The following is a 16,305-nucleotide window of genomic DNA, read 5'->3' as shown; positions in this document are numbered from 1 at the left end:
AGGCTTCGGGGATGGTGTTGGGTAAAAATGAGGGGTGAAATCCATAATTTGCACAAGAGGGTGACTGATTGGTTGCTGCATGCACAGAGTTTTTGTACGCAAATTCAGCACAAGGAAGTAGAGAGAGCCAGTCATCTTGGGAGAAAGAACAGAAGCATCTTAGATACTGTTCCAAAGTTTGGTTGGTTCTTTCGGTTTGCCCATTGCTCTGAAGACGATAGGCAGAGGACAAGTATATGTCAATTGCCAGGCTTCTGCAAAGACTTCTCCAAAATCTAGAAACAATCCGAACTATCCGAAGCAATGTTGTCAGAAAGGCTGTGTAGTCTGAATATCTCTTTAATGAAGATATTTACTGTATTCACAGTGGAAGGGGTGCATATCAAAGGTAGGAAATGTGCCATCTTGGACAGGCGGTCCACTACCACAAAAATAATTGTGTACCCTTCTGACGGGGGCAAGTCCACTATGCAGTCCACTGAAATTTTCTTCTATGGTTGCTCCAGGACCGGTAATGGCTTTACCAGACCCAAGCCTTGGCGTTGGACCCCTTGTTGCGCTGACAGTTGGCACAGGAATTCACATACCTCTTACAATCCAGTTTCAAGGGGGACCACCAAAAGAATCGTTGAATGAGTTCTGTTGTTTTCTGAACCCGAAATGCCCAGCAAGTTGGTGGTCATGAAAGGTCTTCAAGACCTGCAGTCTGGCTTGTTGTGGGACAAAGATCTTATCCTAATGCCACAGGAAACCCTCCTGATTTCTTAGGGAAGATGCCTCTAGTGCTGTGCATTGGACGGAGGCTTTTTCAACTGATGCCCTTAGATCATTTTGGAGTAGCAAGAAGTTCTGGTTTGACAGGATTGTGTCAGGTGCTGTTTCTTCTGGGGTGTCAGGAAACATTCATTACATAGGTAATGTGGAAGTTAAATTTGGAAAAAAACAACGCCCATCGAGCCTGTCAGGGTTTCAAGCGTTTGGCTGTCCGAAGGTATTCCAGATTTTTGTGGTCAGTGAAAATCATAATGGGGTGTGTGGCTCCCTTCAGGAGGTACCTCCACTCTTCCAGGGCCGTCTTTATGGCCAAGAGTTCCCAGTTCCCCACATCATAGTTCCTTTCTGGCTGACTCATTGTGTGTGAAAAGGCTACGGGATGGAGTAAGGCCTTGGATCCCTGTTGCTGTGACAGAATTGCCCCTGTGGCTACTTCTGAGGTGTCAACCTCCAAAATGTAAGGTAAAGCGGGATCAGGGTGCTGAAGAACTGGAGCGGAAGTGAACAAGGATTTCAGTTTGTCAAAGGCTGCCTGGGCCTAAGACCATTGAAATTGGGTATGCTGGCAGGTACTTGAGTGATGGGTAAGATGATGGCAGAAAAGTTCTTTATGAATCTTCTGTAAAAGTTTGAGAAACCTACAAGCCTTTGTACATCTTTTTTATGTACAGGAGCTGGCCATTCCAAGATAGCTGTTACTTTCTGTGGATCTATGGCGATTCCCTAGAAATGATAAGCCCCAGGAACTGGATTGACATTCTTTCAAAGTCACACTTTTCAGCTTTTACATATAGTCCATGTTTCCTCAATGTAGACAACACTTTTTTCACATGCGATCTGTGGAGCTCCAGGGTAGCTGAAAAAATAAAAATGTCATCCAGGTAGAAAACTCCCGAAAGATGTTGTTCACCAGATGCTGGAATGTGGCGTGCATTACAGAGTCCAAAAAGCATTACTAACTATTCAAAGTGCCTGAACCGTGTTCTGAATGCCATCTTCCATTTGTCACCTTCATGAATGCGAATCAGGTCATAGGCACCTTGCAGATCTAAATTAGTGAAAACTCGGGCATTGCGGAACCTTTGAAAGAGTTCTGGAATAAGAGGGAGCGGGTAGCGGTTCTTAAAGCGGACCTTCAGTAATTTTTTCATCTTTCCATCTATTAAATCTTCTGCCCTTGTTGTTTTAAGTTTGGATAGTAAAACATTTTTTTCTGCCAGTAAATACCTTATGCAGCCCACTTCCTCTTTGTTATCTGGTCTTGATGAGTCATAAGAGTCATGATAAGAGCTGCAGGGCTGCAGAGCTGCAATGAGAGCTGCAGGACTGCAGAGGTGGAGGTGTGCCTCTGTGTAAATTGAGGAACTGAACAGGCAGCAGCTTCAGCTGCCCACAGTTAAAATGGATGCAGCCAGACTTAGTGGAGGGAGATTTCTGCAGCATATTTGGCAAGTGCAGAATCACAGTATATATAAAATAATATGCAAAGTGGTTGGAGGAAAGCTTCAGAATGACAAAGATGTTTTTATTACAAATTATGTGAGCAGACTGCAGTTCCTCTTTAATAGTGATTTTGTTAAGCTCCCTGTAGTCCACACATCTTGGGGTCTTATCTTTTTTCTCCACAAAGAATATACCGGCACCAGCAAGAGAGGAAGATGGACGAATGAACCCCTTTTCCAAGTTCTCATTAAGGTATAACCGTGGTGTCTCAAGCTCCTTTTCAGATCGAGGGAATATGCGACCATAGTGTATCTCGGAACCTGGAAGGAGCTCAATTGGACTCTCTTCAGTAGTCAAAGCAGAATCAACTAGACCAATCTGCATGGGTTCAACTTCTTATGTAGATGCAATTGGGGGCACAGCTACTGGAGAAGAGGAGACCTTGGGTAACATCCAAGTGGGTCTGAAGGCTTGGGCTCTTTCGGACTGCTGCTCCCGCAGGTGTCTGTCGAGTTGAATGGTGAGCTGAATGAGGCCTTCTAGAGTGGCGGGAGACTCTACTCTGGCCAACTCATCCTTGAGAGATTCCGACAGACCTTGAGAATATTGATCTTTTTTATTGAACTTTTAAGGCTGCTTCGTTCCATCCCGTGTCAGCGGACCATTTGCGAAAGTCTACTGTGTAGTCCTCTACAGGACGTCATCCTTGTTGCAGAGTATGCAGGGCGGCTTCAGTGTGGCCACCCACTGCGGGTCATCGTATGATTGTGCCATGGCTTCAAAGAAAAAGTCCACACAATTGACGATTGGACTCTTTTGCTCCAATAAGCTTTGGGCCCAAGCCTTTAACAGTCTCAATGGAAAAAAGTCTGTGGTTGTAGGGCCAGGTACAGCAGGAAGGCGTTTTTAAATGATTTGAACTTTTTCTGGTCCCCGGAGAATTGTTCGGGAGTTGGTACCCGTGGCTTAGGTGGAGGGACCACCATTGTAGTGGTTTTTGGGCAGGTGCAGCAGATCAGAGCTGGCGGAAGATGGACCTTGATTCATATGGGCAGGTGTCACTGTCAGATGTTGCAGACATCCTTTCAGCTGGAAGTAGCCCTCCTGTAGTCTTTGTACTGCTTGAGTGAGAGCAGTGACCTGTTGGCACAGGCAGACAGCACTCAGGCTTTCACACTGGAGTGAGAGGAGAGGCACTTTACAGGCGCTATTTTTAGCGCTATAGCGCCTGTAAAGCGCCTCAATGTGAAAGTAGCCTTATGGTGTGGCATTCTGTACTGCTGGTACAATTAATTGCTTCGGTGGAGACAAGCCAAGCACCCGATGTAATTGTGAATCTGGAGCCTTATCTCACAAGAGTTCATCACGCAGTTGTTTACCGCTTCATATCCACGCTATTGCCAAATGACGGCAACAGCGCGGATCTACATTGCCGGGACGACGTCTATTGACGTCGTCCCGTGCACGAGCGGCCTGCGCGCCCCCTGCAGGGCGCGCACGGCGCGCTCGGTGAACAGCGAGTCTATGAGACTCGCCTGATCACAGATCAGAGTAAGGGGTCGGTCCCAACCCCTTACCACATGATCAGCTGTCAGCCAATGACAGCTGATCATGTGATGTAAACAGAGCCGGTAATCGGCTATTTTTTTCTCCTCGCGCTGAGAGCGTGAGGAGGAAAAAAAAAGCCGATCACCGGCGGCCGTGATCGGGACATCAGTCCCGATCACAGCGATCATCTGCCCCCTGCCAGTGACACCTAAGAAAAGGGAGCAGTGCCGCCTACCAGTGCCCACCAGCATCACCCATCAGTGCCCACAATGCCATCCATCAATGCCCACAGTGCCATCCATCAGTGCCCACAGTGCCACCCATCAGTGCCCCCAGTGCCACCCATCAGTGCCACCCATCAGCGCCCACAGTGCCACCCATCAGCGCCCACATCAGTGCCACAACAGTGCTGCACATCAGTGCCACCTATCAGTGCCCATCAGTGTCACCTACCAGTGCCCATAAGTGCCCATCAGTGCCGCCCATCACTGCCACCCTTCAGTGCCCTCCATCAGTGCCGCCCATCAGTGCCCCCCATCAGTGGTACCTATCAGTGCCCATCAGTGCCACCTATCCGTGCCACCCATCCGTGCCACCCATCAGTGGCCATCAGTGGCCATCAGTGCCGCCTTATCTGTGCCCATCAGTACCGCCTTATCTGTCCCCATCAGTGCCGCCTTAACTGTGCCTATCATTGCCGCCTTAACTGTGCCTATCAGTGCCCATCTGTGCAGCATATCAGTACCCACCGGTGCCGCCTCATCAGCGCATATCAATGAAGGAGAAAAATTACCTGTTTGCAAAATTTTATAACAAACTATGAAACATGATTTTTTTTTTTTTCAAAATTTTCCATCTTTTTTTGTTTGTTTAGCAAAAAATAAAAATCCCAGCTGTGATCAAATACCACCAAAAGAAGGCTCTATTTGTGGGAAAAAAATGATAAAATTTCATTTGGGTACAGTGTTGTATGACCGCGCAATTGTCATTCAAAGTGCGACAGCGCTGAAAGCTGAAAATTGGTCTGGGCAGGAGGGGGGTTTAAGTGCCCAGTAAGCAAGTGGTTAAAGCTACACTGTGTTTTATAAGAGTGGCACAATATCTGAATTTACCAGTAGATAACGGTGCAGATTAATTCTTTAATTGTAGGAGATGGTATCAATACACAAGTGTTTTGGACAAAAGGGTAATTTCAACATATTTCATGCTTCTCCCCAACCCATTAGAAAATACCAATTAAAGTGTTTTTCCTATTATATAGATGAGTTCTGTTTTTTTTATGATGCTTTTGATATAAATGTGGTCCACACAGTTAAGATTTGATTACCTTCTGCTGCTGCTGTTTTCACAGTTCTTAACAGTGGTCCTTGTTTTTGCGGTGATTGCAAACCTGTTGGAGTTCTGTATTGCGGTGTCGCTCTCCCACTTTGGAAGGCTTGCCAAGGATGCGATGACAGTAAGGCAGGTGAGTGAAGTGTTGCTTTACAACAGCATAGAAGCAAAGGTTGTTGAGGTCTCTGGTGCATGCACAGTGGTGATTTATTGGAGTGGACTTCATTTTATCTCTGTTGGATGGATTTTCAGCTCCTTTGGTGGAATCTATAAACTGGCAATAAGTGGTTCAGACAACCTGTTACTTGTTTTTTTTTATGTCCATCAGCAGAGTGGCAGTGTGTCAGTGGGTAGGTCAGAGGTGCTAGATCCCTAAATGGGTTGAATATTAGAGTGGAGACTGTAAAAAAATAAATGGTGAAACCAATGACTTAGGGGTCTATTTATCATTCATATCCAAGAGTCAAAAAACTTTCCCCCAGGAATCACGCATTTTTCCAATTGATTCTAGAAAAATGTATGATTCATGGGTGAAAGTGTGTTAATCTTGTGTAAGAACATTAGTAAATAGGTCCCTTAGAGACAAGGTATGCAAATTTTATCATACAAATCTATAGAAATACACCAAAGCATTTCAGGGTTTCAGAGGGACTATATTTTCTCAGTGGTCTAAAGTGCTGTCTGGACAGGAGATAGATGAATTAAATGACTAAAATTACTTTATTGTGGGCCAAAAAAAATCTAGTTTTTGCCATCAGCTGCTGAAGCATGAAAGTATAACTAAAGGCAAAACTTTTCTTTTAGTTTTGGACAGAGTGGAGAGGCTATAGAACATCTATCTGCTTTTTATTGAGCCCTCCATAGGGAGATTTATCCTATTTGTCCATTTTACTGTTATCATCAAAAGTGAAGGAAATACTTCAATTTGGGTTTTTTCCTAGAACAGTAATAGAGAGAGAGAGTATTCCAATCGGGACACTAGTTGTCATGGTCACAGACCAGGCACTGAGACCAGTAGCTATAGCAGTAGAGAGGTATACACCCACTAGCAGGATACCGGTACACAACCAGGTCGCCTTGGCGGATGACGCTCTCTCATCTGGGAAGCAAGATCTAACACTAACAAGTCTCCTGATGGTGGAAATGGGTTTCGCTGCATGCTAATTCCAGGTCGCGATCAAAAGGATTACCACACCAGGATGTGAGCAAGACGGGTTCTGGTACCAGATGTAGCAGGTAGGAATGAAGCAGAAGCATAGTCACTAAACATGTCCACGGTTGTTAACAAATGGTAGGAAAAATAAGGACAGCTGCTGGTACACAAGGAGTATGATATCAGCTGGAGTGAGCATAATAATTTGGCGAGCAAAAAGTGCAGAGGCATGGCTTAAATCAGGAAGTTCATAGGAGCAGCAAAGAGTGCACCAGAAACAAGATACAAGGCACCCTCAGGTGGCACAGGGAGATGAGCTACAGCTAGACACCACAGAGGTCACAGGTTCAGATCTGGACCCTGACACTAGTTCTAGTGACAACAAAGGTTTTCCCGTTTTGGCTATGGGACAGGAAATTAAGGGAAATCTCCCCAGTGGGATACAGGTGGCCCCCCAAAAAACTTGATGGGTTATAACCCTACCTTACTCTATCCAACTGAAAGGTTTTGCCTGTAGCTCTACTTTAAATGGCACACAAGAAAATAAATTCAATTTTAGGTTCTAACTTATGCTTTATCATCCAGCATGTCAGAACTTTGATAAAGAGGTTCCCTCAGAACCCCTGAAATGTGTTGGCTGTATAGGGTAGGGATAATCCTTTAGACCACTTCACCAGTTCACTGAATGAACTGTCATCTTCAGTGAATCTCAGTGAGGACCGATCAAGTTGGATTTGCCGCAGGGTCTGACTCATACAAACTGATTCACTTTGTTTAATAAAAACATGATGCCATTGTTGCACATATGCAATGACATCATGTCTGTGCCAATGTAATTGCCAATATGCAGCTGAGGTCAGTGGTGTGGTGAGAGGAAGGGTGTATAACGTTCAAGGTCTAAAAAGGCCTTTATTTCTGATAAGTATGAGCCCTCAAGGTCTGTCTGTGTTTTTACTGGCAATATTTTTCCCTATCTTGGTAATGCGGGTCAGAAAGACATTAATGCCATTTGTTTCCAATGAGGAGAAAGATGGTGAAAAAAACATTATTAGTAGGGTGGGGAAAGGTTAAAACCAGCTTTTCCACCTGATTCCCAAAATATCTTGTCTTGGTGTCACAGGGATAAAAAGTAAAGAAGAGTGTCCCCAGTGGGCAACAATAGAAGGAAAATGGGAATCTAACTCATCCCTTCTATATACAAAATGTAAAGCCAAACTCCAGCCAATGCTTATTTTCCTTTGGACAGAGTGGGGAAAGAATGGACCTATCAATTTACTCTCCTTTGAAAAGAGGCATTTGTTACATAGTTACATAATAGGTGAGGTTGAAAAAAGACACAAGTCCAACAAGTCCAACTTATGTGTGTGATTATATGTCAGTATTACATTGTATATCCCTGTATGTTGTGGTCGTTCAGGTGCATATCTAATAGTCTTTTGAAACTATCAATGCTCCCCGCAGAGACCACCGCCTGTGAAAGGGAATTCCACATCCATGCCGCTCTTACAGTAAAGAACCCTCTACGTCAGCGGTTCTCAACCTGGGGGTCGCGACCCCCTGGGGGGGGTCGATTGCCGATTCGCCAGGGGGTCGCGAATGGTGGCCGAGACAGACCCGAAGTTACTGCCGGAGTCTGTCCGTCTCGGCCAGCGAGATGTCACTTCCTGGAGAGGAGAGACTGCACGGAAGTGACGTTCCGTCGCCGCCATCTTGGTACTCTCGTCCGCAGTAAGGCTACACTTAGAAGTTGGCAAGCGGACATCTTTTTCACCAGGGCAATCAAGACATAGATTTTTTAAAAGTAAATGCTGACATGACAAAAATGTTTTTCATTATGGAACAATACATATCATTACTATATAAAGGTCCCAGTTGGTTCCTCAAAAGTGGTTATTCCCTGCCAGTGCTAGATACATGTTTGGGTGCTATACACTTTGTATCTAGCACTGGCACGGAATAACCACTTTTGAGGAACCAACCGGGACGTTTATATATATAAATCAGTGGTGGGGGCGCAAACAAACTGAAAAAAATCTGAAGAAAAAATTAAAACGCCACCACTGTGCCATCAAACGCAGCCACTGTGCCCATCAATTGTCGCCACTCTGCCAGCAACGCCGCCACTGTGCCATCAAATGCAGCCACTGCGCCCATCAATTGTCGCCACTGTGCCAGCAAATGCCGCCACTGTGCCATCAAATGCAGCCACTGTGCCCATCAATTGTCGCCACTGTGCAAGCAAACGCCACCACTGTGCCATCAAACGCAGCCACTGTGCCCTTTATTTGTAGCCACTGTGCCAAACGCAGCCACTGTGCCCATCAATTGTCGCCACTGTGCCAGCAAACGTCGCCAATGTGCAGCCACTCTGCCCATCAATTGTCACCACGGTGCACATCAATTGTCGCCACTGTGCCATCAAACGCAGCCACTGTGCCCTTTAATTGTTGCCACTGTGCCAAACGCAGCCACTGTGCCCATCAATTGTCGCCACTGTGCCAACAAACGTCGCCACTGTGCAGTCACTGTGCCCATCAATTGTCGCCACTGTGCCATCAAACGCAACCAACGAAAATAATTTTACTGTTAGGGGTCCCCACAACTTGAGAAATTTTATCAAGGGGTCACGGCACTAGAAAGGTTGAGAACCACTGCTCTACGTAGTTTAAGGTTAAGTCTCTTTTCTTCTAATTTTAATGAGTGGCCACGTGTCTTGTTAAACTCCTTCCACAAAAAAGTTTTATCCCTATTGTGGGGTTACCAGTGCGGTATTTATAAATTGAAATCATATCCCCTCTCAAGCTTCTCTTCTCCAGAGAGAATAAGTTCAGTGCTTGCAACCTTTCCTCATAACTAATATCCTCCAGACCCTTTATTAGCTTTGTTGCCCTTCTTTGTACTCGCTCCATTTTCAGTACATCCTTCCCGAGGACTAGTGCCCAGAACTAGACAGCATGAGGCCGGACCAGAGTCTTGTAGAGCAGGAGAATTATCGTTTTATCTCTGGAGTTGATCCCCTTTTTAATGCATGCCAATATTCTGTTTGCTTTGTTAGCAGCAGCTTGGCATTGCATGCCATTGCTGAGCCTATCATCTACTAGAAACCCCAGGTCCTTTTCCATCCTAGATTCCCCCAGAGGTTCTACCCCCAGTGTATAGATTACATTCATATTTTTGCCACCCAAATGCATTATTTTAAATTTTTGTACATTGAACCTCATTTGCCATGTAGTTGCCCACCCCATTAATTTGTTCAGATCTTTTTACAAGGTTTCCACATATCCACAGATTGAACTGTTTACCCCATCCTCAAGTTCGTTTATGAACAAAATAAATAGGATTGGTCCCAGCACAGAATCCTGGGTTACCCCACTACCCACCCCTGACCATTCCGAGTACTCCCCATTTATCACCACTCTTGTAGCCAGTTTTCAATCGATGTACTCACACTATGACCCATGCCAACAGACCTTATTTTGTACAGTAAACATTTATGGGGAACAGTGTCAAATGCTTTTGCAAAATCCAGATACACCACATCTACGGGCCTTCCTTTATCTAGATGGCAACTCACCTCCTCATAGAAGGTTAATAAAGTGGTTTGGCAAGAATGATTCTTCATGAATCCATGCTGATTACTGCTAATGATACCGTTCTCATTACTAAAATCTTGTATATGGTCCCTTATCGTCCCCTCCAAGAGCTTGCATACTATTGATGTTAGGCTAACTGGTCTGTAATTCCCAAGGGTGTATTTTGGGCCCTTTTTAATATTGGTGCTACATTGGCTTTTCTCCAATCAGCTGGTACCATTCCAGTCAGTAGACTGTCAGTAAAAATTAGGAGTAATGGTCACTTTGTGATCACAGTATAAATATATAAATGGTCATAGCAAACCCGGTGAAACATTTTTCACTTTAAGTTCTTTGCAAATACAAAGGGAACATTTTCTGTGCCCTGGAAGAAAAGATGTTTAACCTTCACATATGAAAAAAGTTTCTTTACAGTAAGAGCTGAGAAAATATGGAATAGACATCCACAGGATGTACAAATGTAATTTGTTGAGTATCCCATTACCTCTGGGTAATGGGAGTCATTTTTTTTCCCTATTGGAGCGTATTGGACAATGCTTTTTTAAAAAAAAGGTTTTTTTTTTACTTATCTGTTTTTGTCTATTGCTTGATAGATATGTGTCTTTTTTCAAGTAAAACAAAAATAGAAACCACTTTATTCAATTTATAACAAGCTTTTCAAGGTGAGGTGCACATGTCATTTCACAGAACAAACAAACTGAACTCTTACCAGCTAGCCAGCAAAAAATATATTTTCCACCGTTCTAACAATTTGCATTAAAAACAGAGGTTTTTGTTGGATACATTTGCAAATATCTGTTGAAGCTGCAGTGTTTCATCAGGATTTATGAAGTGTAGTCTCTAACTGTACTCTAATGCCCTGTACACACGATCGCACATTCCGACAGCAAAATCCATGTTTTTTTTTTTACGGATGTTGGCTCAAACTTGTCTTGCATACACACGGTCACACAAATCTTGTTGGAAATTCCGAACATCAAGAACGCGGTGACGTACAACATCTACGACGAGCCGAGAAAAATTAAGTTCAATAGCCAGTGTGGCTCTTCTGCTTGATTCCGAGCATGCGTGGAACTTTGTGGGTCGGACTCCTGTATACACGATCAGAATTTACGAGAACAGATTTTGTTGTCTGAAAATTTGAGATCCAGATCTCAAATTTTGTGTGAAGGAAATTCCGATGGAAAATGTCCGATGGAACCTATACACGGTCAGAATTTTCGACAACGAGCTGCCATCGAACATTTTCTGTCGGAAAATCCAACCGTGTGTACGAGGCATAACAGAGCTCCCATCTTGGGACATACACTGATCAGTGATAAAATTATGACCACTGACAGATACAGTGAATAACATTGATTATCTTGTTACAATTGCATCTGAAAATGGGTGTGATATGTTAGGCAGCAAGTGAACACATTGTTCCTTATGTTGATGTGTTCACAGTAGCAAAAATGGGCAAGTGAAAGGATCTGAAAGGACAAATGCCAAATTGTAATCAATAGATGACTGAGTCAGAACATTCCCAAAACTGCAGCTCTTGTGGATTGTTTACTGTGTGCAGTGGTCAGGATCTGCCAAAAGTAGTCCAAGGAAGGAAAACCAGAGAACCGGCGATGGGGTCGTGGGTGGCCAAGGCTCATTGATGTAGATGGGGAGCGAAGGTAGGTCTGTATAGTCCTATCCTATAGAAGAGCTAATGTAGCTCAAATAGGCTAAATGTTGCTCAATGTAGCTGAACAAGTTAATGCTGGTTCTGATAGAAAGGTTTCAGAACACACAGTGCATCATAGTTGGTTGTGTATGGGGCTATGTAGCCGCATACCAGTCAGGGTTCACATGCTGACCAATGTCCACAGCCAAAAGTGCCTACAATGGGCACGAGCATCAAAACTGGACCACAAGAGCAATGTAAGAAGGTGGCCTGGTAGGTTGAATTCAAGAATGGTTTAAGGAACACAACAAGAAGTTTGAGGTGTTGACTTGGCCTCTGAATTCTCCAGATCTTAATCCAAATGAGCATCTCTGGGATGTGCTGGAAAAACAAGTCCCCACCTAGAGACTTACATGAATTAAAGAATCTGCTACTGACAGTTTGGTGCCAGAAACGACAGCATACCTTCAGAGGTGGGAATGCGTGCTTTGACAAGTAATGTAGAGCGGTCCTAATGTTATGGCAGATCGTGTAAATAGCAATGATTAAATCGAGAACAGATCTACCTGGAAGCAGCCCATTCCTACTTAACATGCCAGTAACTAAACACATCTCAATGACAACCCAAGACCAGCAGTGTGTTCTTGAACCTAATCTAATCAGGCAAATCAAAAAAGGCAACAGCTGCAATCATTTTATTATAAGTAACTGTTACTAGCTTTTTTCAAATAATTGCTGGAACAGTGTAAATTGTTGGTGTTTTTTCGTTCCTGGATAAATGGTAAAAATAATGTATTTTATTGTTTCTTTTTATGTGCACTTTACTTTAGCTAATTATAATTTTTTTAGAATAGTTGCAATTGTTTTTGGCATATATAGTGAATGTATTTACTGTCGGTGCCTTCCTGTCCTGGTGAACATTTATGGGCCCATTGTCACAAAGACAGGAATTGATATAAAATCTTCCTGATGGGGACACAGACCACAATTAAAACTTGACAAAAATTCCTCCAAAGTTTATCTAAAATAACAAAATGAAAGGCCTATATTACCATAAGGGTTTTAATAGGTACACGTTCCATCATCCCAGGATATCATGATCAAGGAAAGAAAGAGGGTAGAGCGGTAGCTGCAGTTGCTGCTACTGTCAGCTAGCGTCTCAACCCCCAACAGGAGGAAAAGAGGGGACTATTGCGGTACTCAGTGTCGGTATACAATAATGGGTATGGGACAGAAAGAAATATAAAATATTTTTATAAAAGTTCACTTTTAATAGAAAAAATGTTCATAAAATTGCAATACCGCATACAATTGCGATTATAAACAACAACACTACATATAACCATAAAAAAGGAGATACCACATAGTCTGAGCCAGTGGATTCCGCACAGTTTTAGATGGCAAATATGTGTAAAACTTTATTTCTCGACCGGTTTCGCGGTTAGCACCGCTTCTTCAGGAGAACCATATCTACAATATGACATAAAGTAGTTTTAACAAATACAAGCATATATATATGTGCATATAGGATTATTGCAGCAAGATTATTGACAAAATATCAGAACACTCCATACAAAAAAATAAATAAGAATAAGGACAAGCTCACCCATTCAGGAGATTTTTGTGGGCATGCAGGACCCCATATAAATCCCCCCGCGGTGGACACAGGGGATGACAGACAGCCTCTGATGAATAAATATTTGATTAATTGATTATAAATATCACCATACTGTGATATCAGAGGGAGGTGTGCCAATGCCATGCAATTGAAATAACCCAAGGTAATGGTGTAGGGAGGAAAATTATGTGGAAATCCCTGGGGGAGTGAAGGGGCAAAGAAACAGGAAGGAGGGGAATGGGGGGGTTGGGAAGGGGGGCCAAAATAAAAGGAGATGTGGAAATAAAAGGGACAGGAGGGGGGGGGAGAAGAAAGGAAAGGAGGGGGGGAGAAGGGGGGGAAGGAGCATATGAAGAAGGTGAAGGGACAGAAAGTGGGGAACAGAAAGAGAGGGAAGGGCAGGGGGAGAAAGGAGGGGCACAGGGGGGAAGGGGAAGGTAGAAGGGAAACCAGGGAAGGATTGGGAAAAGTGGGGAGGGAAGCCGAAGGAGGGGGAACAGCCTGTTGGGGAAAAAGGGGGAAGGGAAGGAGGGAAAATGGGGAAGGAAGGAGGGAGGGGGGGAAATGGAACGGGGAGGGGGAAGGGAAGGAAGAAGGAGAGGGCGAGAGAGGGGGGGTAAAGGGAAAAAAAGGGGGGGACCAGAGAAATGGGAAGAGGGGCAAGGCAGGGAGAGGAGAGGGGATGACGGGAGAGGAACAGAAGGGAGGGGGGGGGAAGGGGGAAGGGGGGGAAGAGGGGGAAAAAAGGAGGGGGGGAAAGAGGGGGGAAAAAAGGGGGGCTGTAGGGAGAGAGAAGGAGGAGACCCAATAAATCACCATCCATGCAGATACTAAGGTGGTCCATGGTCTTGCGACAGTACAGGGTCCCCGGTATCACCCTCATCGAACAGGAGCATGAGGTCACAGAGCGCCCTAAACTCCTCCATAGAGAAGCCTTTGGTCCGCTCCGCGAGCTCACGCTCCAAGCCGAGATTAACGCGATCCTTATCGTAGATATATCTGAAAGTTAAGTTGCGTGCAAACAAGTACAAGTCCTTAATTGTCTCAGCAACCTTAAGCGCATCAAGAGGGCAAAAACCAAGTCCTAATTGCAATAACGAGATTTCCTCGTTATTGAATGTATATGGGGTGAGGTTTATGACATTGAGGTTGGTGTGGCGTGAGGGGGAGGGTTCTGTTGGGGTAGTGAGGGTTTCAAGACGTAAGCATCTAGATTGCTCTGTTGCTTCTTCAGATCTAAAAAAATAGCATCTTCATTAATTTTAGTATATTTATTTGTCATTAAAGCTGAGTTTAAAATTTTAGGAATCGTGCCATGTAATGTAGAGTGACCAACTGCCCCTTCTAGGGGGGCGTTGGTATCATGTGAGGTTTGTGTTGGGGGTGCACGTGTAGATCTAGGGCCTTTCGGGCCTTTCTTATCTTTTTTGGAGTTCGTTGGTGGAGTGTTACCTCCAAAACGAAGTCTCTTACGTGAAGAGTTAAGTGCAGATGAAGCATTCGGTTGAACAGTGCTTAAGGAAGATATGGTAGAGAGAGAAGAATCCGATTCGATGTCCGTAGTGAAATTTCTGTTATTATTGGTCCGAGGAGGGCCTCGTCTACCCTGGCTCCTACCGGGCCAACGGTAGGCCAGGCCCTCAGCGAAGGCTGATTTGTCTTTCCCAAATTTGATTTGTTTCTTAACAATAATGTCCTTATTCATACTTTCCAAGCGTTCTCTGAGCTCTTTCCACTTATTTTTAAAAGTCGTATTGTCCGTCAAATGAGAGTACTCTGTATTGAGTCGCTCAATGTCGCTATCAAGGAGGGTCATATCGTGAGCATACTGAGTAATAAGAAGTCCTATTAATTCAAGGCTATTCTTCATCAGTATGTCTTCCCATGCTTTCTTAAAGTCAACTAAAGGATCTTTTAAAGTGGGAAATATCTGGCCCCTTAAACCAAGGGGGCAGATTTTCTCACTGACATATAGTTTGAAGTATTCAATATGCCAATGTAAGTGTGACTTACTTTTAAGAAGTTTCGACATTCGGGCAAAGAACGTTTGGATATCATCTTCAGTTTTGTGTTCATTCAAGCATGCAGTTTTAAGGTTGGACATAAAACCCATCCAATCCGTGCCTAAAACGTCCATGTTGTGACTAACTGCGACAGACAACCCTTAAATTATGTTGTGGTGACAGGGGGTATGAAAATTACAAACAGGTAAACACAATAAAGAAAAATCATATAAAGGCTCTAAAGACAAAAACGTATTGATAGATGTTGCTGTCCAACTAAGGATACACAAAGAAGATGGGTGTATTATCCACCTGATGAATGATGAATAAATATGTGTATATATCTAAAATAAAAAAAAATTTTTACCTGTTCATCAGGGTTTCCATAACTGACATTTTTCTTTTTTTGTTAAGTCTTCTGCACAGGTGTATTCAATACCAACTCAGTATAGCAATCCAATGGCAAGCGCACCTGACCCCACACAGAGGTTCGGAGGCCCAAGCCCACAGTTCCAGCCCCAAAACTATAACCAGCCTAGAGAAGCTGACGGCCCAAGCCCACAGTTCCAGCCCCCAAACTATAACCAGCCTAGAGAAGCTGACTACAGGTTCCCAACTGCTCAGTCTGGACTCCAAAGAACCCCAACTTTCTCTCAACAGAACTACCAAGGTGCTAACGACAATAGAATGCTCAATAGATACAATATGTACAACTAACTGCACATAGCATGATCACAGGAAGACATTTTGAAACTACTTTACAATAAAAACAAAAAGTTGGATAATGATATCTGTATGCTAATGTTGGTATAGACTTCTGACATGCTTTATTTTTTCACAAGATAAATGTATATTTCCAACTGTTTTGTTCAATAAACATACTAGAATCGCATTACTTATTTTGCAAGTATGAATAAAGTTTATGATTTATGGACTTTGGGGATGACCTGAATACCTGGGTTACAGGTGAATTCAACAAACTTTGCTGAAGTTTATTGAAGTTAATCAAAGCCAACCAGTTAAAAACCACTGATGCCCAGTTTCCAGGCAAGGGATTTTCAAACAAATGACATAAGGGCACTGTAACATGTACCAAAATGAAAAATAATTTTAACCACTTGCCTACTGGGCCAATTCTGACACTTCTTCACATACATATAAGAATATACTTTTTTTTGCTAGAAAAT

The 16,305-nt window shown here is 43.6% G+C and overlaps 1 protein-coding gene across 1 annotated transcript in view; it reads left to right on the top strand.

Moving 5' to 3' along the window:
- LOC141105350 (membrane-spanning 4-domains subfamily A member 15-like) overlaps window positions 1-15,989 on the top strand; it is a 70,516-nt gene extending 54,527 nt beyond the window's left edge. Inside the window, exons 6-7 of the mRNA XM_073595214.1 lie at window positions 5,117-5,230; window positions 15,533-15,989. Of these exons, the coding sequence (XP_073451315.1) occupies window positions 5,117-5,230; window positions 15,533-15,835 (417 nt within the window). The 3' untranslated portion in view covers window positions 15,836-15,989. The remainder of the gene's footprint in view (window positions 1-5,116; window positions 5,231-15,532) is intronic.
- Window positions 15,990-16,305: the final 316 nt, after the last annotated feature.

Source organism: Aquarana catesbeiana, linkage group LG08, assembly GCF_042186555.1.
Source record: "Aquarana catesbeiana isolate 2022-GZ linkage group LG08, ASM4218655v1, whole genome shotgun sequence".
In the NCBI taxonomy this organism is placed as follows: Eukaryota; Metazoa; Chordata; class Amphibia; order Anura; family Ranidae; genus Aquarana; species Aquarana catesbeiana.
Note: the sequence above shows the minus strand (reverse complement) of the source record. Positions and strands in the feature narration are given on the sequence as shown.